General features: G+C 33.5%; 2 protein-coding genes across 14 annotated transcripts in view; one reads left to right on the top strand and one right to left on the bottom strand.

Annotated features, from left to right (window-relative positions):
• ELP4 (elongator acetyltransferase complex subunit 4) overlaps positions 1–1,442 on the bottom strand; it is a 309,287-nt gene extending 307,845 nt beyond the window's left edge. For all 6 annotated transcript variants that reach the window (XM_077114287.1, XM_077114290.1, XM_077114289.1 and 3 more), the window contains exon 1: positions 1,173–1,442. In XM_077114287.1, coding sequence (XP_076970402.1) covers positions 1,173–1,398 — 226 coding nt within the window. In that variant the 5' untranslated portion in view covers positions 1,399–1,442. The remainder of the gene's footprint in view (positions 1–1,172) is intronic.
• IMMP1L (inner mitochondrial membrane peptidase subunit 1) overlaps positions 981–26,263 on the top strand; it is a 90,741-nt gene continuing 65,458 nt past the window's right edge. For 3 of the 8 annotated variants that reach the window (XM_077114300.1, XM_077114294.1, XM_077114298.1), the window contains exons 1-2: positions 982–1,605; positions 15,227–15,328. Coding sequence is in view for 1 of the 8 variants with exons in the window: in XM_077114297.1 (XP_076970412.1) it covers positions 1,581–1,605 (25 nt within the window). In the remaining 7 variants the exon portion in view is untranslated. Of the gene's footprint in view, positions 1,606–12,417; positions 12,521–15,226; positions 15,329–26,263 lie in introns of all 8 variants that reach the window. The other 5 variants (XM_077114295.1, XM_077114299.1, XM_077114302.1 and 2 more) reach the window with 5 other exon arrangements.

The following is a 26,263-nucleotide window of genomic DNA, read 5'->3' as shown; positions in this document are numbered from 1 at the left end:
ATATATTTAGTGAAGCACAACAACAATCAATGGCATTTGTAATATTTTATGAAAGTGTACAAGATATAAAAGACATATCACACACTTTAAAACAAGTTATGAAATATAAACACAGTTTTAATGAAGCAGCATTCCAGATATATATATATATTTTTTGCATGGGCAGGCACCAGGAACCAAACACAGGTCTCTGGCATGGCAGGTGAGAACTATGCCTGCTGAACCACCGTGGCCGGCCCCCAGATAATTTATTTACAAGCTTTATTAACTTGGCAACTCTGTCCTACCAATCTAATTTGGTCAATCTTTCCAAAATAACATTTATGAAACAAGCATATTCTCAAACACGCTTTTCATGAAAAATTCCAGAGATTTCAAAAGAAAGTCTAAGAATTGGACTTTCTTTTCTTATTAAAATGTGAATTAGAGTTAAATATATCGTTTGGAATGTAGCAGCAATCACTCTGAAAGAAATTAACTATATATCTGTACCTCTGTAGATCTAGGCATATCTGTAGTATACACAGACACACACATACACACACAAACACATACATTTAACGCAGATATGAGTATAACTCTCTAAATATCAACGACAGGCTTTAATACTTTGGATCAACACAAACTTTTAACATCCATTCTCTTAACGCCAATATGGCTTGCTTGTTTTAAGGTTCAGAACCAGGGGATAAGCAGTTTGGCGGCAACAGTGGGAAAGTTACTTTCTTCAGCATTTTCCAAGGAAGCCAACTGTCTCTCACAATAATAAAAATTTTAATAGGTTAGTCCAAATCGTGAACTCCCTAGGATTGACAAAAGGGTATACTCAAGAGACCAGGAGAAGAATCCCAGATGAAGGCCAAACTGTCTTCAGACATTAATGCTTCCCCTGGACTACGAAGCATTTCAGAGTAAAAACATGTAGGGATCCCGTCATAATCTAGAAAGGGGTTAGAGGGCAGATAACAAGAGAAAACAGCACTAAGACAGTTTAGACAGCACTTAGCAGTATCCATGCTACCCTTCTTCCCCTCCATTCTATCAGAACCGGCTATCCTCTCCACGCCCGAAAACTGAAGTATAGACAGAGATACCGGGTTGGAGAGGCTTCCCCGGCAAATCTCCTCCCTAAATTTCCCCCGTTTGAGCCCGGATCTCCGTTCTGAACCGACCTAAGAGCTGGTCCAGGGCTGGAAGCCCGGTTGATACCAGCAGCTGTCCATTCCGCACCGAAGGTCGTGTGCCCGCGATGGACACCAAACGTGAGCCGCCGCCGTCGGTACCGCAGGTTTTATGACCCTTCCTCTGGAAACTGGTGACGTTATTATTTCTAGCTGCCACCGCCGCCACAGAACCAACACTCCCGGTGTCCGCGCCGCAGGTTGCCGAGGCCGCCATCTTGGGGCTTCCCGTATTGACCCAATAGGAACTCTGGGAACTCAGCTGTCAGCCTATCAGAGCCATCCTCCAAACCCCCACCTCCCTGTCCCGTACCATTTCTCTCGTAGCCAATAGGACTGAGACTTCCCTCCCGACTCAACCAATCCCAAGACGCCTTGCTGAAAAGTGAGCTTCACCTAATGACTGGCGGACTTCGGGCCCCAGGTGAGAAAGGTGCACTTGTGTTTTGTGTGAGGGTTGTTCGGAGTTCTGTGGGGCGGGAGGTGGGTAGTATCATTCAACGTTCTGGTCTAAAGTGCCTTGATTCACATTGAATTGAAGAAAAGTGATAAGACCTGTCAGGGTTTTCTAGCAGCTGTTTGCAGAAGTTTACTTCTCCGCACGATAGTAAGGAGTAAAGGAGAGAGATTTTTCCCTGCCCCTTTTTCTTATTTGTAAGAGAAAACTCACTTCGTCTCTTCCACAGTCTTTTTTTTTCTTTTCTTTTTTCTTCCACAGTCTTTACTGTTTTTTTTTTTTTTGTTATATATGGAAGAGACAGGAACTGACATTAATGAAATTGCTGAGAGTTTAAACTCAGTTCGTCAGTATCAGTAGTAAGAAAGTTGGAATTAGACATTGGAGTGAAAAGTCTTGAGCATTGAGGTAATTTCATTTCCCTCTAAGACAGCAAAATGACAAAATTTAACTCTCTGACAAGTCCCCTTAAAAGCTTTCATTAGTGCTGTTTTGGAAGTTTTGGAGCACTTTACCTTAAGCGGTGTGAATGACAAATGTTACTCTGAACCCGGATCACACGTTTGAGTATAGTTTGCTATTAAAGCAGCTGGAAATAACTGAAAATACTCGATTTCTCCCACCCACCCCCAAATTAATAAAAATTAGATACGTATATTTCTAGTTATCTGTGAACACTGATTTGAGAACTGATTTTTTTTTCGAAATGGGACTTTTATGTGTGGAAAAAAACGTGGAATCTAAAGTTGCCTTGGATTCAATTTTTTTTTCTCAAAACTGGGCTGAGGAGGTGAGGTTAATTGATTTTTAAAGGTATGCGTGGTTGACAAATGTCTAAAATATAAATCATGCCTGCACTAAGGTTGATTTTGACAGTGATACTTTAAAAATGCATATAAACCTCACTGAAATTCTTGCCATTGAATGGATTTAAATCTCAGTGACTTGTTAAATAAAACTTTTTGGCCATTCTACTAGATAAATTGAAATTAGTATTGCTGTAAATGGTCACTGGAGTTTTACACTTTGGGAGTTCTCCCCCCACCCCCCCACCATGTTCAGAAAAAAAGAACTTTCCTATGTAACAATAATATTAGCTGGAAAACTTTTATTAAGGTTTAGATGTCTTAATTTCCAGTCTTTCTAAAAATTCACAAATCTTTAAATCATTCAGTAAATAGCTGTTGAATATTTGCGGCCTGCTTAGACCTAATCTTGTCATTTTAGACCTTTGGAAATCAAAATGGTATCATTTGGAGGAGATAAGATTTAACACATAGAAAATGGTATAGTACCCAAAATGAATACTTAGAAAGTAGGTGTTGATTTGATCCTGAAGAAAATAAGTACTAAGAAGACCAAAATAAAAAATGCCAAGGCAGTCAGATATCAAACAGAAAACTTCTTGAATATTTTTGCTGCTCTGAAAACTTTGAAAGACTAAATACATTTGATTTTTTAGACTTCTTTACTATGTCAAAGGAAAATTGCACAGACAATGTTAAAGACGCAAGGGTGATTCTATTCCAGGCTATTGCAATTGGTGAGAGAGCCTAGAAACCAAGTCTGATCAACTCACCTCTGCTGGAACTGAGGGTAGCATGGTTTTTAAGGACTGGAATGAGCTAGTGGAAAAGTAGTGGAGGATGTCATGGGGAGGTCAAACAACGTGGTTATGTCATACTGTCTCTTGAGTTTACTGTTGAGGTCAGGGAAACATATTCTATCTGAATTCTTTAATGGCTATGATAAGAGGAAGGTCTGGGGCCTAGAGTCAGGTTGGAATGGTAAGGGCTGGGGTAAAAGGGAGGTCAGATGATAGGGTGGCATGATCAAATAGTAAGTTAGAGAATGATTTAAGCTGAAACTAACCTATTTTTCAGGAGGGGGTGGAGTGGCTGTATGCTGCCACAGGCTAAGGGTGGTTCTTTTTATTAAGAACACAAAGGTTGGGGATTTCAGGTAAAATTCAACATTGTTAATTATAAATTCCTGTTTCCTACTGTATTTACCTCACTCTTTAGTTTTCTGTAGGTAATGACGGTGATGCTTTGTTTGCCACATTGCTAGAATTGAAGAATTATTTTCCAACTAGACTATAATTTGGGAAGCATGACATGCACACATCAAGGCATTTCTGCAATTAGGTTATATCACTGGCATAATACTATCACAGAGTGAATTAATGTCTTCATTTTTTTGTAAAGATGAAACTTTGCTCCCAAATGACTCCAAACATTTGAATTTACCAGCATATATAATTATGGAAAAGAGAAAAAGTTAAAAGGGCATAATTTAGCATGGTATTGAATTAATTAAACAGTTTAGTACATGCTAAATCTGTATGTTTCTACCACATTTGTTTATGCATTTATCTGCTGATGGACACTTGGGTTGTTTCCATGTTTTCATGTTTTAGCAAATGTGAATAATGCTGCTATGAACATTGGTGTGTAAATGTCTGTTCCTGTTCCTGCTTTCAGATCTTTTGGGTACAGGCTGAGTAGCCGAATTGCCAGGTCATAAGGCAACTCTATACTTACCTTCTTAAGGAAGTGTCCATCCGTCCTCTACAGTGGCTGTACCATTTTACATTCCCATGAGCAGTGAATAAGTGTTCCTATTTCTCCATATCCTCTCCCACTCTTGTAGTTTCCTGTTAGTTTAATAGTGACCATTCTAGTAGGTGTGAAATAATATCTCATTGTGGTTTTGATTTGCATATCTCTGACATCTTGTCATGAACTTTTTAGGTATTTTCATTTCCTCTTTGGAAAAATGGCTATTCATGGTTTTTGCCCATTTTTTAATTGGTTTTTGTCTTTTTATTGTTGAGTTGTAGCATTTCTTTATATATTCTGGATTTCAAAACCTTATCAGATACATGCTTTCCAAAAATTTTCTGCCAATAAGTTGACTGCTTTTTTACCCCTTTGACAAAGTCCTTTGAAGCACAAAAGTATTCAGTTTTGAGGATGTTCCATTTATCGATTTTTTTTTAGTGCTTTTGCTTTGGGTGTAAAATCTAAGAAATTACAGCCTATCATAGATCTACAGCCTATCATAATTACAGCCTATCATAGATCTACAGCCTATCATAGATCTTAAAGATGTTTCCCTACATTTTCTTCTAGGAGTTTTATGGTATTGGTTCTTATGGTCTTTGATCCATTGTGAGTTAATTTTTGCAAAGGGTGTGAGATAGGGGCCCTCTTTGATTCTTTTGTATATGGATATCAGTTCTCCCAAAACCATTTATTGAAGAGACTGTTCTGTCCCAGTTGAGCAGTCTTAGGAGCCTTGTCAAAAATCAACTGACCATAGATCTGAGGGTCTATTTCTGAACTCACAATTCAATTCCTTTGATTTATCTTTATGCTAGTACCATGCTATTTTGACCACTGTGGCTTTATAATATGCTATATAAAGTCAGGAAGTTTGAATCCTCTAATTTCGTTCTTCTTTTTCAAGATGTTTTTGGTATTTGAGGCCACTTAACCTTCCAAATAAATTTGATAATTAGCTTTTCTAATTTTGCAAAGTGGGCTTTTGGAATTTTGGATGGTATTTTATTGAATCTTTAGATCAATTTGGATAGAATTGGCATCTTAATGCTTAACGAATGTGGAGTGTCTTCCCATTTATTTAGGTTTTCTTTTATTTCTTTTAGCAATGCTGTCTGTTCTGTGTACAGGTCCTTTAAATCCTTGCTTAAATTTATTCCTAGATATTTTATCTTTAAGTTGCTATTGTAAATGTGATTTTTTCTTGATTGCCACCTCAGATAGTTCATTACCAGTGTGTCGAAGCACCACTGATTTTTGCATGTTGATCTTGCATCCTGCCACTTTACTGAACTCATTTATAAGCTCAAGTAGCTTTGTTATATTTTTTAAATATAGGATCATGTTGTCTGAAAATAGTGAAATTTTGCTTCTTGCTTTCTAATTTGGATGACTTTTCTTTTTGCTGCGTAATTGCTCTAGCTAGAACTTCTAGCATAATGTTGAGTAACAGTGATGACAGTGAGCATCCTTGTCTTATTCCCAATATTAGAAGGAATGCTTTCTGTTGCTCATCACCGAATATATTGTTAGCTGTGAGTTTTTGATACATGCGCTTTGTCATATTCAGGAAGTTTCCTTATATTCCTACTTTTTGAAGTGTTCTTATCAAGAAAGGTTGCTGAATTTTGTCAAATGCCTTTTCTACATCAATCAAGATGATCATGTGGTTTTTCCCTTTTAGTTTGTTAATGTGATGCATTACATTACTTGATTTTCTTGTATTGAACCAGCTTTGCATACCTGGAATAAAACCCACTTGGGTCATGGTGTATAATTCTTTTAATGTGCTGTTGGATTTGATTTGCAATTATTTTTATTAAGGATTTTTGTGTCTGTATACATTAGAGAGATTGGTCTGTAGTTTTCTTATAATATCTTTATGATTTTGCTATTCGGGTGGTGTTGGCTTCATAGAATAGGAATTAGGTAGTGTTCCCTCTTCTTCAGTGTTTTGGAAGAGTTTCAGCAGGATGGTGTTTTTATTGGAATACTTGGAAAATTTGCCTGTGAAACGATCTGGTCCTGGGCTTTTCTTTGTTGGGAGGTTTTTGATGACTGATCCAATCTCTTGTGATTGGTTTGTTGAGTTCTTCTAACTCTTCTTGAGTCAGTGTAGATTGTTCCATGTTTCTAGGAAGTTGTCCATTTCATCTAAGTTGTCTGATTTGTTGGCATGGTATCCTCTTATGATCTTTTTATTTCTTTGGTGTCTGTGGTAATAACTTCCCTTTCTTTCATTTCTGGTTTTATTTATTTGCATCTTCTTTCTTTATGTCTTTGTCAGTCTAGCTAAAGTTCTGTTTATTTTATTGCTCCTCTCTAAGAATTAACTTTGAATTTATTGATGCTCTATTTTTTTTTATTCTCCATTTCATTTATTTCTGCTGTCATCTTTGTTATTTCTTTCCTTCTGTGTGTGTTAGGATTAATTTGCTGTTCTTTCTCTAGTTTCTCCAGTTGTTCAGTTAGGTCTTTGGTTTCAGCTCTAGTAATAGGATTAAGATTTATTCTAATTGATTTATTCTAATTTAACTGCAGTAGCCTCATCAAAATGTCCTACTTACAATGGTTTCACACCCATAAGAATGGATTAAATTTAAGAATGTGTTTTTCTGGGGTGCATACAGCTTCAAATCACAAGGAAGGTTGGTCTGTTATGGGTTTACTTGACCATACCAGAAGCATCTCTTACTATTTTTTTAATATTCTATAGTGATTTCTCCTTTTTTTTTTTTTTTTAATTGCTGTTACTAGTAATGTTCTAGTTAGCTAACTGCCAGAATGCAACACACCAGAGATGGATTGGCTTTTAATAAAAGGGGATTTATTTTGTTCGTTCTTCAGAGGAAAGGCAGCTAACCTTCCACTGAGGTTCTTTCTTATGTGGAAGGCACAGGATGGTCTCTGCTGGTCTTCTCTCCAGGCCCCTGGGTTCCAACAACTTTCCCCCGGGGTGACTTCTTTCTGCATCTCCAAAGGCCTGGGCTGAGCTGCGAGTGCTGAGATGAGGAATGCCAAACTACTAGGCTGTGCTACATTGCGTTCTCTCATTTAAACACCAGCCAATTAAGTCAAACGTCACTCATTGCAGCAGACACTCCTCCTAGCCGACTGCAGATATAATTAGCAACAGATGAGGTTCACGTACCATTGGCTTGTGTCGGCAGCAACAGAACTAGGTATGCTCACCTGGCCAAGTTGACAACTGAATCTAACTAACACAAGTAACTTGTGGTTTTCTCCTTTTTTTCATTATAAATTTGGCTAGGGATTTTTCAATATTAAATTATTTGAAAAAACAGCTTTTATCATTGTTGAGTTTTCTTTGTTGCATTCTGTTTCACTGATTATTGCTGTTTATTATTTTCTTCCCTTCTGCATTCCTTGGTTTTGATTTGCTCAGGGATTTTTCTCCCCAGTTCCTGTGCTAAAGCAGAAATAATTTATTTTCTATCTTCTTTTCTAATGCATAGTTAAGGGTATAATTTTTCTCTAAGCATTACTCTAACAGCATCCTATAACTTTTGCTATTTTGTATTTTCATTATGATTCAAAATATTCTCTAATTTTTGTTTTGATTTCCTCTTTGATTTATGGATTAATGAGGGCACTTTTGAGAATTGCTGAAATACTGAATTTTATTGGATGTCAAGAAAGCTGGGTACTCTGTGATTACCTACGGTAAATGAGCGCCATGTTCTTCTTAATTTTTTTTTGGTATTTAAATATAAAGAGAAAACTGGAGTTTTAAATTAAAATTTAAATAACCATTGTACACTCACATCTTAAAATGTCCAATGTCATACATAGGATGAATGTGTCCAATGAAAAAATGTGTTTTGGTTCAAGGAGATTTGTAAAGTCAGTGTGTCTATATGGGAAGCTGTCAAATTTAGCAAGATTTTTTTGTGGTAGATAAAAAGCACTAAAATGTTGTAGTGATAAAAGGAAAATAAATTGTACACCTAGCATGGCTTGGTTTTTGTACATCTCCCAATCTGGGACTGTCCTTAATCTTTATATATACATACTTACAGCCCAAGTGAGGAATTGAATAACTGTTGACTGGTTCTCCTTTCATGTATCAGTTCTTGAAGTTTCATAGGCATAAGCTACTGTGCTAATCTGAGGACGTGTAACGTTCTAATTATCCTGAACATTTCTTCCTTGGTTTGAATAATTATTGGACCCCAGGAATAGGTTAAATTTTTAAAATCAGTCCATGTGAAGATTGTTTTATCACATCTGCTGATTTTGCATGAAGGCTCCCATAGGCTGATTAATATCCCCTCTGAAGGAATATATAATTTTTGGACCAGTAAGTAGTGTTAGAGGGCATCTTATCTTGTCTGCTGTTGACCAGTTTATGAGTCTGCATGTGAAGTATGTTTTTTATCAGTCTCTTGCGGAATAAGAAGAAAATTAGAATTCCTAGCAAACATTTCTTCACAAACTCAGAATCAGGTTGGAGCCATGTATTACAATTTTTTTTGTCTTTTTACTTTTATATTCATGGCTCTTGTTCTATAAAATTGTTCTACCGCTCTTTGATTTATGTTTTCTTGGGAAAGCGTTTTAGAAATTAATTCCAATTTTGATAGCATTAATTGCATTCTTTCCATTGAAGACTTTTATTCTTTAATCTCTTCCATATCTCTGATAATCTTTAACTTCTCATTTATAATGCTATACATTTGCATTTTCTTTCAGTTCTTGTCTTTTATCTCTAACTTTGAATGATTTAAAAATATCTGTTTTAATGGTTGTGCTGGTTTAAAAGGATGTATGTCCCCTAGAAAAGCCATGGTTTAGTCAAAATCCCCTTTCATAAAGGCAGAATAATCCCTATTCAATATTTTATGTTTGAATCTGTAATTAGATCATCTCCCTGGAGATGTAGCCGAATCGAGAGTGGTTGTTAAGCTGGTTTAGGTGACGACATGTCTCCACCCATTTGGGTGGGTCTTAATTAGTTTCTGGACTCCTATAAAAGAGGAAACATTTTGGAGAATGAAGGAGATTCGAAGAGAGAAGAGAATGCTATAGCACCACGAAGCCGAGTCCTTTGGAGACAGCCAGCGACCTTTGGAGATGAAGAAGGAAAACGCCTCCCGGGGAACTTCATGAAACAGGAAGCCAGGAGAGAAAGCTAGCAGATGCCACCATGTTTGCCATGTCCCTTTCCAGCTGAAAGAGAAATCCTGACTGTGTTTGCCATGTGCCTTCTCACTTGAGAGAGAGAAACCCTGAACTTCATCAGCCTTCTTGAACCAAAATATCTTTCTCTGGATGCCTTTAATTGGACATCTCTATAGACTTGTTTTAATTGGGACATTTTCTTGGCCTTAGAACTATAAACTAGCAACTTATTAAATTCCCCTTTTAAAAGGCCATTCCGTTCCTTGTATATTGCATTCTGGAAGCTAGCAAACTAGAACAGTGGTATTTTTATGGAATGATGTCTGAGATTTATTGTTTCCTTATTTAATGTTAGTAATTTCTTTCTTTTTCTAAATTTATTCCTTCTCCCTTGTTCTCTTAGATATGTTTTTTTATTTTTAAATTAGTACATTGTTTTAAAACAGTAATTGAAATGCTGTTCCAATGGTCTGTTATAGTAATTTATAGATTATCACTGTCTAATAGAATTTCTTACATTGTTGGAAATGTTTTATATCTATTTTGTCTAATACATTAGCCTCTAAACTTGCAATGCAATTGATATGACTCAGGAACTGAATTTTAAATCTTATTTAGTTTTAATTAATCAAATCTTAATCAGCTACATGTGGCTAGTTGCTACTATATTGGACGGTGCAGTTTTGGATCATGAGTTGGCAAACTTTTTTGTAAAAGACAATAATAATTTAGGTTTTGTGGACCATACGATCTGTTACAACTATTCAGTTCTTTTGCTCTAGCATAAAAGTAGCCATATACAACATGTAAACAAATAAGCATGGCTCTGTTCAAGTAAAATTTTATTTACTAAAACACTTAGTGGGCTGAATTAGCCCATGGGCCAGTTTAATGACCTCTGCTCTGGATGTATTTCTCCTGCTCTCTGGGTCCTTTCAGTTATTTTTCCCCTCTCTGTTTTGCTTTTCCTTCTCATTTTTATGGGTATGTTTAGAGGGGAGAGAAATTTGTTTTCCTTTTTAGGGAGATTATTAGCCTTCCTGGATTGTTCCTCTGAATTTCTTCAACTGTTTCTTCCAGCTTCTCGACTTTTTTTGTGAGGTTGGTGGTCAGGCATTCTTTTTAAAATTTCTTCCAACTTCATTGTTCTTCTAACTATACTTTTTCACATGTTTCTTGTTTTTTAAATACAGCATCTGATCCAATATCTCTGAAAATGTGAAATAGAATTCTTTTACTTTTTTTTCTCCCCCAATTACCTCAAATGTCTCTAGGTTTGTTGTACCGTTTTCATAGTGGTTTATTTTTCACACTTACTGTCTCTTTAAATATTAGTGATCCTTGCTTGTCTATTCATGTTGATAAATAATGGACCAATTGAATAATATAGTAACTAGTAGGTTTCACTTCCTTAGTTTCTCCAACAGATCTTTACACTAAATGGACAATTTAGTGGATCATCTTATAGAGGACAATGGGGTCCTCTGTAGTCAGGTAGGACTTTTTTATTGGTCCTTCACTTCAAAGTTGATAGGCAAGGGGCAAAACAGATGACTGAGCCTCTCTTTAATAATCAGTTAAGGAGGACCTAATTTTAGGTTCTCAACCTCATATTTTGAAACCCAATCTCCTCTCAGGGAAGATTATACCTTCTTTTAGAAGGTCATCTTTCATAACTGCTGATACAGCCCAGAACCCCTTTGAAACTACAGGAAGAAAAATCCCACCTTCTCTGGTTCTTTTTCCTGTATGTGTAATCAGCTAGGATTTGGCAAACTTATTCTGAGGCCCATAATGTTTCTTCTATAACTACTCAACTCTGCCATTTGAAAGAAACCACAGACAATACGTAAACAAATGAGCATTACTGTGTTTAATAACATTTTATTTATGAACACTGAAATTTGAATTTTAAACAATTTTCACATAGCAAAACATTCTTTTCCAAGCATTTGAAAGCGTCAATACTTTCAGTCTTGGCTTGCAGACTGTACAGCATCAGGTGGTGGGTCCTGACCTAGACTGTCTTTCTGCACTGTACTTTATTACTATGATTTCAGATACTCTTATCTTCCAAAACTTCTTGAAAACTTCTAGTTTGTTCATCTTTCTACTCTCTTTCACAGTGTTTATATTTATTTTTAGAAGTATTATCATCTTTATGAGATCTGGGGGGTAATTGTAGTGGGTTTGTTTGTCATTTTGAACCAAACTTTAGCATACTCGAAAAAAGAATTAAACCAAGTAAAGCAGAAATGACCAGTATCTTCTTTAGAACTTCTGTTCTTCCACCATGGAACATGGTGGGATATGTTATAATTAATTAAAATAATAATAAGTAATGTTTTTGTGAAATGCTTACTGCAGTCTAGGTAGTTTTTAATGCTTTATATATAGTCTTTAATCCTTACCCATTTTAGTGATGAATGAACTCAGGAATTAACTGTGTCACAAACAGGATAAATTCTTTGCTCTAGGTCAGATAACTAGTAAGCTGTAGAGCTAGGATTCATAACCAGGAAATCTGACTCCAAATTCCATGCCCATTTCCATTTTGTTCACCTGAGCCCAAGCTCACCCTTAAGTACCTCCTGAAAAGAGCTCTTCATTTAACCAATTTATTGATATTACCATAAGAAATGAGTCATATTAGCATTGTTAGAATGGGTCTATATTCAGAGTGATCAGGATGGTGAGAAAATGTGTAAACCCTATCATGTGACAGTAACTAGAGTAGTAAGTGGGGCATATTTAGTTTATAGAAGTATTTGGGGTTTCATTAGAGCTGTCTTAGTTTATCAGTCTACTATGACAAATACCACACAATGGATTGGCTTAAACTACAGGAATTTATTGACTTACGGTTTTGGAGGCTAGAAGGTCAAAATCAAAGCATTGATAAGACATGCCTTTCTCCCCCAAATTTGCAGTGTTTTGGCACTAGTTTGCTTATATCTCTGCCACATGGCAAGGCATCTCTCCTTGTGTCTGTTTTTCTGGTTTCTGCTGACTTCTGGGCTTCTTTATGTGTGGCTTTCTCTTACTTTGGATTTATGACTTCTTTTCTTTGTAGAGCTTCCAGTAATATAGATTAAGACCAACACTGATTATTGGGCTGGACCTTAACTAATAACATACTAAGAAGTTCCTATTTAGAAGTAAATTCACACCCACAGGTATGCAGATTAAAAACTTGCTTTTGTCAGGGTGCATAATTCAATCTACCACTTGCTTTAATTTTGTGAAAATTAAATGACTTTGTTTTTCCATAGTATAAAAATTTCAATTTCAATTCAGATTGAAGAACGTCCTATCAGAGCTTTACAGCATTGAAACAGGATCTTAAAAACTCAGAGATGAATTTTAAAACCTATTTAAATATATTTGACTTTTTCAATCTTTAGAATTTTAATTTCATATTTTTAGTTTTTTTATTTTTTCATTCCCTAAAATGAAAGGTTTAAGGAAACTCTAAAAACCATTTTGTATTATAATTATTCATTTTTTCTTTCTCCAAAATGAAAAGTCTGAAAATCATTTGTGTCCTTTTTCTTGTTTTAAGGTTTTTTTAAAAGTAAATTATGCTTACTTTCTCTATTAGCATTTTCCAAATCAACTTATATGAAAATTATGAATTACTGTCATACATGATGTTACTGCAGACCATTTCACTCACTGGACATTGGAATATATTCACACAGGGTTTATCAATGGCCCAGTCTTGATTCTCTAAATATTTCTGCCAGCAGTCTGAGCTAGCTCAAAGCATGGAATTCTTTTAAATTTGGGATCAGGCTTAGTGGCTTTATTATTTATTGTCTAGTAAATATAAATGTGAAGTAAACTCTATAAAATAGTTTTCAGATTCATTTTGACTACCATATACAATTTGTAATGAACACAGTATATGCAAACAATTGCTTATGACTTCCCATGTTATACCTATAATTTTGGTTAATTCTAATTATAATGAACAAGTTAGGTCTGTTTTTAGGAAACTACATTATAAATGCATAATCCATTTATGATTTTTAAAAATCCCAAATTTATAAAATTTGTGAATAATTTTGTCCTTATGAGATTATTTTATAATATGCTAATACTATTTTATTAATGCTAATATTCATATTAGAAAGTGCTGAAAAGGAAAATCACTCTTCTTCTTAGACTTTATGATATATATTACAAGTAGTGGGTTAAGGTACCTTTCCTTTTAGGGGGTATATTGTACACACGTGCATGCACACATACATACATATGAATAATAAGCACTAAAGTTTCTTAGAAGATGTGTACTCAGTATTTTTTCACACCAGTGTAGTAAGATACTATCACTTCTTTATTAGATAAGTAGTGATGTCAAGTTGATTGGAATGAAGTGCATGAGATTGAAGTTCCCTGATGTTTTCGGTGTTTCAGAATCAACTCTATATGTTTATTGAGTATTTCAAATATTTAAATAACTCACAGAAAATAATATTTTTATGTGTAGAGCAACAGAAATTGAGTATATTTAGTTGAGTCCTTCCTTGAGGTCGGATTGCTAAGATCAAGTGTAGCACCTATATAAGCAGTTTAAAGAGTGTATTTAAGCACACTGTTACAGAAAGAAAACTTACTTTTAAAGAGCTTAAGATAAAAGAGACAAAGGTTGTTGGGTCATAAAAGGGGAAGGTTGATAAAACAAAAACGGGTTGAAATAGAAATGCATTACAAAAGAGGAAAGATAGATTGACAGAATTGAGGAAATATCAGAAAAGTAAAGTGTAGAAAAGCAAAAGCAAGGTGGAATAAGAGGAAGATTCTAAGAAGAGTAAAAGATGAGTAAAAGATGATCAAGAATAATGTTAAAGGATAGAAGATTAATATATCAGCATTTCTTTTTGCTTCAAATTAATAATAATTAGTAGAGTCACCTGTAATCTCAGTATCAAGCTTCTTGGGTCATTTTGTCAGAAGAAAACAATAAAAACTATTTTACATACTATATGAAATTTCAAATAAATGATATGTTGTTTATATTAATAATAATATGTGATGTCATTATTACATAAATAATATGTAATGTATTTAAATGTGAAAGTGTGTATGTTATTTTCTTTTATTGAGAAATTTGGATTTTGGTATAGACCCTGAAAAGTCACATGTAAACACATACATGGCAAACATTAACATTTCAAATAAAAGTGAAGATAAAACTTTTTTCCTCAGCTATAAGAAATGACAGAATTATTATAGTTAAATATGAGGCAGGTTTTGACATCCAAGACAGCATTAAACATCATATAATGTCATGCTTTTATCATATTACAGCTGGTCATAGATTTTTATACAGTATCATATGCATTCCTCATATTCTATAAATATCTGACTAATCAGTCTTACATACCAGCATCATAAACTACTTCTCTCCTGCCTGTGTATTTCCCTGTGACAACAGTCTGCTTAAAATTAACATCCTTAAAATTAACCTCAGATATTTATGCTGACCTCTAGAAATGAATGTTATATCCTTTCTGTTGCCTGCATATTATCTAAAGGAGTTTGATATATCAGAATTGTATATGATTGGTGTATCAACTACCTCTTTAAAAATTATTGAGCATTCTCAATGGATGGAATTAGTACTTTATAATCTCTCATATTACCCACTTATTTTCTTTTTTATTTAAATTCCCTGGTGGATAAAGTACTTTAATATTCTGGGTTGTTTTAAAGGCATTTATCCAGAGTGTCATCAAATATCTGAATTCGAAGTCCATTGATCCACTAACAGAAAGATGTGTCTTAACAACTGAGAGGCATTTAGTTATATACTAATTCAACCTAGTATAAGTGAGAGAGACGTCTTTACCTAATATAATTTTGATTTCCTGCATTAGGAATCCTAATGGATCATCCATGTATGCTTTGAGACATGCTTTAGGTGTGTGTTTCTGGAGGCCCTGCAACTACCCTGAAAAGTGAATGTTTTATTACCTGTGGTAAGTGGGTGTTTTTCCCCCTCCTTTTTCCTGTCGGTTTCTTGAGCAAGTTGTCTTACGAATGTTGTAATACTGCTCCCTGCTGGACACACTCAATTTGCTAAAGTTGGCACTTAATAGATGGGCAAATAACTGGTTATTGCAGACTTAGGAAGGAATCCTTAGCTCCGTTGAACAACAGTATACCACAAAAGCAGTTCTGTTACAGTGGTCCTATACCATTGCCATCATGTTGGTATCTGGAGTATAATGAAAGGATGATAGACTTATTTCTAAATTTCATGATCTGCTTCCTGATTAGTGGGATCTAAAAGTTATAACAAGCATATACTGAAGAATATTTGTAGTTTATCTTTTAGTTTCCTGAAGTGTGTGTGTGTGTTTTAACATGTCAGTATACTATTATCTCTTTTATAATAATTTCAATTCCCTGCACTTTTGTCTTTCCAAAGGAAATATTTAAAACGACTTCAGTATAATTTAAATTAGATAATGTGGGATCTGTTTTGAAAGAGTCACCCTATGTTATGCTTTATACAGTGGGCTTTAAATGGAACTTGTTTTGTATATCTACCCTATAATCTAACTACCATGTTATCTAGTACTCACATTTTAAAATAAGTTGCTAGTGTGTTCCTTAACTACTCTTCAGCTAAAACGTAGTTTTGTAGCTCAGCCTGCATAAAATTATTACCTGGATGTAATTTGGAATTTTTTCTGAAAATAAACTTATATTTTCTTGAAAAGAAGAATAAGTGAGAGAAACAACATTTATTAGCTAAGGAAAGATCTGGCAAAATAACTGATTTTATAGTCTTTTAAAGGTCTGGTACTTTTGTACCAGACATTTTTCCAATGGAAAATGGAAAAGCCTGTGAAATTTATTCTTAGGATTGTGGAGAATTGGGCATAGTAAGTTGTTTCTTTAATATTAAAATATTACAACAACAGTTAGAAATGTAGATTATGAAAATAAAATTGTCGTTAGCAAAAAGAAGAATTTCTGTTTCTTCTCAATAAGAATGCATTAATATTATTTCAAAAACTTCACTTTAAACTTTTTTATTATAAAATATAGAAATATCAATGTATAGTACAATAAATAATTATAAAGCAAGCATCATATGACCATAGATCAATGCTGGGATCCCAAAAACCTCCCAATAGTATCTCCTTTTCTTTAGGGAAAAGTAGTATCCTGACTTTTATGGTAATTTTTAAATATAATTTTTTACATAGTTTTGTCAGTTTATAATTTTTACATAATTCTCACCTGCCATGACTGAGACCTGGGTTCATTTCCCAGTGTCTGCTCATGTTTAAAAAAAAGACATTACTATGACCATTCTTTTATAAGTATAGTATCCTGGTTAAGGTAGCATATGATTTTTACATATCAGTTGACAAGTGGTTTATTTTCAGGTTAAAAAAATGTTTGATTTTTATCTTAAGATAATGGATTATGCTAATATTTTAAATAAATGTAAGTATTGCAGAATTTGGTATATCTGGACAGTAACATTAAATATTGGAGAAAATACTGAAGTAATTATAATTTCTTTTACATTAGGTTTAAAAAATATGGTAGACATAGTTTGTGATAGGTTGGAGATAGTTCTGCATAAATTCAGAAAGTGGATAGTATATTCCCCCAGCCTAATAAAACTTTTTGAATAGATATTCTTTAATTTTTATTAGGGACCTATGAAGTAATTCTGTTTCATTTTATTAGCAAACTCATTATATTCACTGACATGTCATGTTTTCTATAACTCCCTTTAATTAATGAAAAAGCTTAAGGAGGTTTAGAGATTGGGTCACTTTAACAAGCTATTTAGCAAGTTGGAGCTAGAAACCAGGCCAAGCTGTCCTACTGTGGGCTTGTCAGTCACAACTGTAAGAAAAAAAGTGAAATCAGAACATTTTCTTGAATATGTCCAATCATATAAGTTTCAGGAAGTTTGCCTGAATAGCATTCAGAAATTGTAAGATATTCCTTTGGCTATTAACTAAGAACTGACTTAGTATAGGGAGTTGTCTAAATATGTTTAAAACCCCCCCAAAATGTTATTGTATCATATCACATATTATCTTCTAAAAGGTAGCCATAGTGTATTCCAGATTCAGAGTGCATTCTTTTGACTTTAATATTAAAGTCAGTGCATTTACTTAGCATTTGCTTTGCTTGGGTGAGAGCCTAAGTATTATTCCGCCTCGTATATTGACTAAGGGCATAATAACAGATTTTAAGTTTTTTTTCAACTCAGCAGCTAGGCTAGTCCCTTTGTTTCAGGGGATTGAGTTTATTTCACAACTGATTCCTTAATAATAGGAATGCAATATAAATTGCATGTACAGGTATATCCTTATTTGGGGAATAAAAATTATTATTTTAAATGTTACCTTATAATTTAGTATAGTCATATTGAAACTGGATTCCTTCAAATAGGAAGTCTAATGTTCTTAAAGTCATTGTTTTCTAATTATTAAATATTTGATAGAATGGGATTGGACATTGAAATTAAAATAATGTATTAGATGATATTGTCTATTATTGTCTATTAAAAGTAGAAGTTATAAAGATTAAATCATCTTTGACATTATAGCTTTTTGCAGAAGATATTGAAGTAACAGAACTGATTTCAGGAAAACATCCGTTTAAAAATCAAGTGCATTTGACTGCTTACTCAATTATAAACTTTTTAGTGTAAAGCTTTTAGAGAATTGGGGTGGGGATGGAGTATATTTGTTTTTTTGGATCTCAGGAAATATTGATAAGAAAAATAGACAGTTGCTAACCCAGATATTAGGCTTCAGTATGATGATTTCCAGTGTCACCACTGGAAAAAATTCTAGTGATTTTTTTTTATTTGAAAATTAATCTGCTTTTAAACTTGATAAACCAGAAATTTTATGTATGCATTCGGAGGAAAATAGAGTTCCTTGTAGCTTACTGCAGTGAGAACATTTTTGAGAATTACCTTATAAACACAGTATTGTAGAAGCAGAAGAGAGAAATAACTTTTTCAAGAAGGATACATCCAAGATGTACATCTGTTAGAAGTACAAAGTGAAACAAACCCCCATGGGTGACAATTTGGCAATTAAAAAAAAAAAAGACCAATAAATTTACCTTTCGTCAATTCTGGGAATTTATTACAGATATGCTTGTGTACTCACAAAATAACATATGTATATATATGTGTATATATATATATTACATGGTAGGTATGTGAGTATAATAGCAAAAGAATTGGAAACATCGCTAATGTCTGTCAATATACTGGTTAAATGAACTATGGCTTATCTACATAATGAAGAATACCAAAGCTATAAAAAAGAATGAGGATGTTCTCTATGTGCAGATATGGAAAATTTGCTAACATACATTGTTATTTGGAAAAAAACAGTTTTAAATGCAATGCATAGGTAAACTTCTTTTTGTGTACTTTTGTGTAAAAGGAGGAGAGACATGAAATATATATTCACATTTGCTTATATTTTCACTCAGAAAATATGGAAGGGTACACACAAAAAAATTTTTAAAAGTAGTTTCTTGTAAAGGGATGGGGGAGGACAACAGAGTAGATGGGGATTTTCACTGTGTATATTTTTGATGTGGATGGTTCAGTGACTTTTTCAGAAACCAAACATACCCATGTAACCAGCACCCAACTAAAGAAGAAAAACATTATCAGAAGTCTGTAAGATATCCTTCCAGGCACTATTTCCTGCCCCAACCCCCCTCCACTGACTTTTAATGATATGGATTAATTTTGCCTTTTGGAGTACTTTATATATGTAATTACATAGTACATATTTTGTGTGTCTGATTTCTTTTGCTCACCATTATGTTTTGAGATTCATTCACATTTTTCTCATGTTGTTATACTTTCTTCATTTCCTTTGTTTGCTTGCTGCATTCTGTTGTGTGAATATATCAACTGTTTTATCCATTCTACTGATAATGGCTTTTGAGTGGATTCTATATAATGTTACTATGAATATTCTAGTATACATCTCTTTTAAAAATTTTTATTAATAAAACCAATCAACACACAATAACATTCTTTTTTTAATCACATAGTTGTATATTCATCATGATCATTTCTTAGGACATTTGCATCAATTCAGAGAAAGAAATATAAAGAAAACAGAAAAAAATTCATACATACCGTACCCCTTACCCCTCCTTTTCATTGATCACTGGCATTTCAATCTATTAAATTTATTTTAGCATTTGTTCCCCCTATTATTTATTTATTTTTAATCCATAATTTTTACTCATCTGTCCATAAGGTAGATAAAAGAAGCATCAGACACAAGGTTTTACAAACACAAGTCACATTGCAAAAGCTATATCATTATACAATCATCTTCAAAAAACATGGCTACTGGAACACAGCTCTACATTTTCAGGCAGTACCCTCCAGCCTCTCTGTTATGCCTTAACTAAAAAGGTGATATCTATTTAATACGTAAGAATAACCCCCAGGATAACCTCTCGACTCTGTTTGGAATCTCTCAACCATTGATACTTTATTTTGTCTCATTTCTGTCTTCCCCCTTTCAGTAGAGAAGGTTTTCTGAGTCCTTTGATGCTGAGTCCCAGCTCATTCTAGGATTTCTGTCCCACTTTGCCAGGAAAGTCCACACCCCTGGGAGTCATGTCCCACATAGAGAGGGGGAGAGCAGTGAGTTTGTGTTGGCTGAGAGAGAGAGGTCACATCTGAGCAACAAAAGAGGCTCTCTTGGGGGTGACTCTTAGGCCTAATTTTAAGTAGGCTCAGCCTGTCCTTTGCGGGGTTAAGTTTCAAATGAACAAACCCAAGACTGGGGGCTCAGCCTATTGCTTTGGTTGTACCCACTGCTTGTGAGAATATCAAGAATTCTCCATTTGGAGTAGTTGAATTTTCCCCCTTTCTCACCATCCCCCCAAGGGGACTTTGCAAATACTTTTTTACTCACTGTTTTAATCCTTCTGGGATTTATGGAGGCATCACTCTGGACAAACCTACAAAATTCTCATGCCCTACTCAATGTTCCATGTACTTATGATGTTCAATTAAGCTGTCCACGTAAGTTATATTAGGAAATGCACTAGTCAAAATATAAATTTTGTACAAAATAAATATTTTTTGCTTTAGTCTCACACATAAGTTAAAGTTTTAAAATATTAATTACCATCTATTTTCAACACCCTGCATTATTGACATTCCTTTGTTCTTCCTCGTGCAAAATATTTTTGAATTTGTACATTTAGTCACTATCATTATGGTATACATCTCTTAATGAACATATTTACATGTTTCCTTTGGAGATGTATTTAGGAATGAAATTACTGGATCATGAGAAAGTATATGGCTAGCTTTAATCTATACTGTCAAATGGTTTTTCTAAAATGGTTGTATCAGTTTATACTCAGTAATATATGAGAGTTAAAGTTGCTTCATCTTTTCATCAACGCTTGATTTTTTTTCCACTATGTTTCCCATTTTTCTGGTTCTGTTGGATATAGAGTAGTAAATCATGTGGTTTTAATTTAAACTTCCCTTATGATTAATGAAGTTCACTTTTTTGTATTGGCTATTTGGATATTCTCTTTTACAAAGTGCTTGTTCACATCTTTTGCCCAGTTTTCTTTTGGGTTATGTCTTTTTCTTATTGATATGTAGGAGCTCTTTATATATTCAGAATGAGTCCTTTATTTTATATATATAGGTACTAAAACTATTTTTCCCAATTTGATTGTTGCCTTTTCACTCTCTTAATAGTGCCTTTGGTGAACATAAGTTTGTGATTTTAAAATAGTCTAGTTTATCATTTATGTTTAGTGCTTTTTGTGTCTTAACAAATTTATACTTACTTCAAGGACATGAAAATATGTTATTTTTTTCCTCTTAAATGTTATTGTTTTACCATTAGCTCTTCAATCTTAGATTATCTTATCACATCAGTAGTGTTGCTGTGCTTTTTGGCCCAAGAATCTGGAGGCAGAGAAGAAGGAGGTGGACTGAAGTTAATGACCATAATTATGTACTTTCTACTACTGCCTCCTTAAAAAAAAAAGCAGTGTATTTATCCATGTTTACCTTACCTGCAACCTTATATGTCCTACTAGATCATTCAAGGAGGAATTTCTGGGATGGGAAAATAAATGTTATGATTTTCAGAATCTTTAACAATGTTAGCATTCATATAAATGTCGATCCATGAAACAGAAAATTTTGTAAAGTATTTCCAGATACAATCCTAGTTTGGCATAGTTCATTCTGTTAAAGTTTGGGATATTTAAGTATACACTTTTTTTTTTTTGAAGATTTTTTTAAAAGTTCTTTTATTGTGAGATATATATACAAAAAAGCAATAAATTTCAAGTACATTTTAACAAATAGTTATATATCCATGATTTCTGGGAAACCCACCAAGCCCACCCCAGCCCACCCCAGCCCATGGCCTCTTGTCCTCTGGCAGCTGTGATCTTGGGATAAGCTCCCCTTACTCAACATATGCCCTCTAGCAGTTGCAACAAGTAGTTAAAGAACAGATTCCAAAGTTTGGTATGGGTTGCAGTTCCACAATTTCAGGTTTTTCCTTCTAGCTGCTCCAAGACACTGAAGACTAAAAGAAATATCATTATAATGATTTAACAGTCATAATCATTTGTTGAGTCCTATCTTCTCCTTTTGTTCTTTCTCCCAATCTTTAGGGATATTTTTGGGCTAAACCCATTCTAACTTTTTCATGTTGAAAAGGGGTGTTGATGATACAAGATGCTGAATGGAATTCATTGATGTCCTTGAAGAGTCTGCCGCCTCTGGGTTTCAGGGCTTATCTGGCTGGAAACCATCTGGAGGTTATAGGTTTCTGGAAAGTAAACTTAGTGCATGAAATGTTTGTAGAATTTCAGATATAGCCTTAGGTTTTCTTTAGGATTAATAGAAATGATGTTGGTTGAGGTTTGACAAACCATAACAATTAGCAATATCTAGCTGAAGCTTGTATAAGAATAGCCTTGTAACTCTGTTTGGACTCTCTTATCCCTTTAATACTTTATTTTGTTACATTTCTTTTCCCCCTTTTGGTGAGGAAGGCATTGTCGGTCCCATGGTGCCAGGGCCAGGCTCATCCCTGGGAATCATGTCCCGCGTTGCCAGGGAGATTTTCCCTCCTGGACTTCGTGTCCCATGTAGGAGGGAGGGTAAGGATTTTCTTTGCAGAGTTGGGTTTAGAGACAGTTTTTTTTAATTGATGTAAAAAGTAGTTTTAACTTTTGTCACCAAAATAATATGAAATGTTAGCTGGTTGTTTTTTTGTTTTTTTTTTTCTGAGTTCATGGTCCAGGAATCAAATCTGGGTTTCCCACATGAAAGGCGGGCATTCTAACCACTGAACTACCTAGCTGTTATATTTGAAGATGATTTTAAAAAGTGTCCTTTAAATTACTTTGATCTCAAGTGGGGTTTCTTATGATTATCCATTTGTGTGCAAGTTATAAACATTGATAAGGTCTTTAAATATACTTCTCAGTTTTCAGAAATGTATTCACTGTATATTAGTTCCATGTGCTATTATTTTCACATTGTGAAGAAGTGCTTTTCTATACCCTGGTATTTTAGTTTTTATCTTGTCAATAATGTATATTATAATTTTGTGATTATGGTATTATTTAATTTTTCATCTATCCTTCATGAGAGTGCCTATTTTAAAGTATATTTTGTCTCTGATACTGTACTGAAATTGAAGAAAGGTGACTGTGTTTGACTCTTCAGTATGCACATATATTTTTCAATTGTCAACTACATTTTTTAGTTTAAAGAATGAAATTAAATATTATTTTATCCTGACTTATTTTAATTCATGCATTTAAAAACTGAAATTCAGATAAAAGATAGTTTTAAAATAAATTCAGTGTATATTTATGAGAGGAACAACACATTAGCATTGAGTTCACAATAGATCATATCGCTTTTATTCCATCTTACAAGCTTAGCAGCACAAACAGAATAATCAACATATTATTTGGCTGTCATCTGCTGAACAGAAACCAGAGATCACAAGGAGGTTTTCCCTAGCTGTGGTGATGGCTTTTTTGTTCCAAGCCCCCATCTGGGAGGGCCATGGTGTGTTATCATATGGAACGCGGGGTTTTCTGTAATCTGCTTAGCTGCACTGCAGTTTGAATCTTCATTCCATGTTTGTGTAATTTATAATTTTAATGAGACCGTGGCTCTTGTGGGCTTTGAAATATATTAAAAGCTCTTTTGTGCATATGCTTTTGTTCTTGCTTAATAGGCTCAGTATATTTAAAACTGATGAATTTTTATTCATGAATTTGGATGTCTAGGGATTAACTTAGACTGAATATCATTGCACTTGTCTATTGATGGTTAGAAAGTTTTTTTTGTTATTATTCTATTTGCCTTATTTGTGTGTGTGTGTGTGTGAAATTTGTAACCAGAAAAGGAAAGAATTTATATAATTTTCAAAGGCTAAGACAAAGTGGCATGGCTAGGTCAAAAAAATTGATTTAAATTTTATCCATTTTATTTATTGATACTCATATTGCATCTTTAATCTCAGGATTTCTGATAATTATTGTAAAGGAATAATTATGAAAAAAACTTTTAAATGAATTAGCTTAAGTACTATTGTTTATATTGGGATACTATTACAGGTATGTGACATAGATAGACTTTGTATTTTAATTGTATAATATGAATTGTCTGTGGTCATACTAAATGAGTCATATTAAATTTCTTGAATTAAATCAGGTATATGTTTTATAGTTTAACTATTTACATTTTTCCTTATTAAAGTTTTTTTTAACCTCTGTTGATGGACATGAGTGTAATGGAAATGTAGCTTACCAATAATTTGTTATAAAATTGATCTTTTAAATTTTGCTGAGAGCTCTACAATATACTAAATGCCTCATATTTCTAAGGATGTTACTTATAATGTATTTAAAAACTTTGAATATAAACGGTTATGCAGCACTATAGAAAAAAATTGATCTTTCTAGAGCCAGATATGTTTTTTGAAGTTGCTAACTATTGAACTCAGTGAAGGGTTACACGCAGACATCCGTAGTCTTTTATGAAGTGTTCAAGATGCAAGTTAAAAAAACAACAACATATATTTGGTGTCCTCAAACATAATTTGTATTTATAAAACAACATTCTTTTATTTCCACTACCATTACCCTCAAGCTACAAACATGAAACAGTCTAAGATAACAGTATTTTCTACTTTCTTTACTGAGCTTATCTATCAAATTTGACATTGGAATGCTCACTTTTCCATATTAACTCCCTGCCTCAGTATTGTACACATTCAGTTAGCTTAGGAACTTACTGAAAATGTATGATCTGCTAAAGCAGTGCTGTTCAATAAAAATACGAGTCATATATTATTTTAATTTGCCTATTAAATCCAAAATACTATCATTTCAGCATGTAATAAATATAAAAAATAATTAATAAAACATTTTATTTCCTATTTTTTCATATATGTTCTAAGTCTTCAAAGTCCATTGTATATGTTACACAAAACATCTCAATTTGGAACTAGTCACATTTCAAGTGCTCAGTCACCATATGTGGCTAGTGCTACACATTGAATAGTACAGTATAGTATAACATATAAATATTATAACAAAAGTCTGTTTTTGCATTTCTCATTATTTTTCTAATAATATACTGGTCAAGGTAACAAAAAAAGTGATGTGTTTTGTAGTTGAAGTTATATACGGTGTTTTTTAATAGCTTTGCCACTGTTAACATTAGTATATATCTCCCTGTTTAATACACAAAATCAGAATTATGTTCACCTGATTCCTGAGCTTATCAGATTTTGTAAATATATGCTTAAAGATATTGAGATAATAGCTAATGTAAAAATGTGATATGTTCCTCAACAATTATGGGCAAATCAGAGTTTTCAGATAACCATATTTTAAGTACACCATAGAGTTTAGTTTTATGAAAATACCATAATAAGTCTTAATACTTTTTTGGTAAACCTGAGAACCCCTTCTCTTCATGCCCTTAGAATTTTTGTGGACAGGCATTTGCAAAAATGTATATGAATCTCTCTTTTCATGAAAATTTGCATGCAGCTGGTATGGCTGTAAACAGCTAGGGAGAAAAAAGCTGAATATAAAATATTGTTCTTTAAATATATATAGAAGTCTGTACATTAAAATGTTCTGTATTCAGATATGAGAAGAGATTGTGTCATTGATAAGTGCTTTACAAATATATAGTTAAGAATTGTAAAAACCTTGAATCACAATTGATGTTCTTTGATTCAAATATTTTAAAATGTATTTATTAAATGATCAAGATTTGTATAAAATTCTGCAACTATACCTACTTTATAAATAGTGATCTGTTTTCTCTTTTGAAATTGACATTCTTGTCTAAAAATGGTTTAGAGGAAAAAAAAACATGTTTATAAGATCTCCAGATTTCCTAGATATTTCAGAGGAACGATGTAACTAAACATTATGTAGGTATTGGCTGATGCTATTGTAGTGTTTTACTCACTTAAATTTTTATTGACTTCTCCTTGTGACTTCTGCATTTAAATTGTTGGCACAAAATGTTAAACTATCCTTTAAACAATAACTCTGGTTTCTTGGAGATAAATCCATCCATTGATTTCCTAATTTTATTATGTACACAGTCAATTGTAATCCAAGATTACAGCAAACAAGATGTTAATTTATAGACATAATCTATGTACATTTCAATTATAGAGCATGATTGTTATAGAAGCATAGAATAAAAAGGAATAACATTTGTGCTATCCTCACAGGACCTGTCAATAAAAGATGTAATAGGGGATTTAGGAACCTGGAAATGGTCAACTAATTTATGTGAATCTATTTTATTTCAGCTAGAAAGACCAAGCTCTTTTTCGACTGCACTG

The sequence above is a fragment of the Tamandua tetradactyla genome, chromosome 8, assembly GCF_023851605.1.
Source record: "Tamandua tetradactyla isolate mTamTet1 chromosome 8, mTamTet1.pri, whole genome shotgun sequence".
Lineage (NCBI taxonomy): Eukaryota > Metazoa > Chordata > Mammalia > Pilosa > Myrmecophagidae > Tamandua > Tamandua tetradactyla.
The sequence above is the reverse complement of the archived record's forward strand: the minus strand, read 5'-3'. Positions and strand labels throughout refer to the sequence as shown.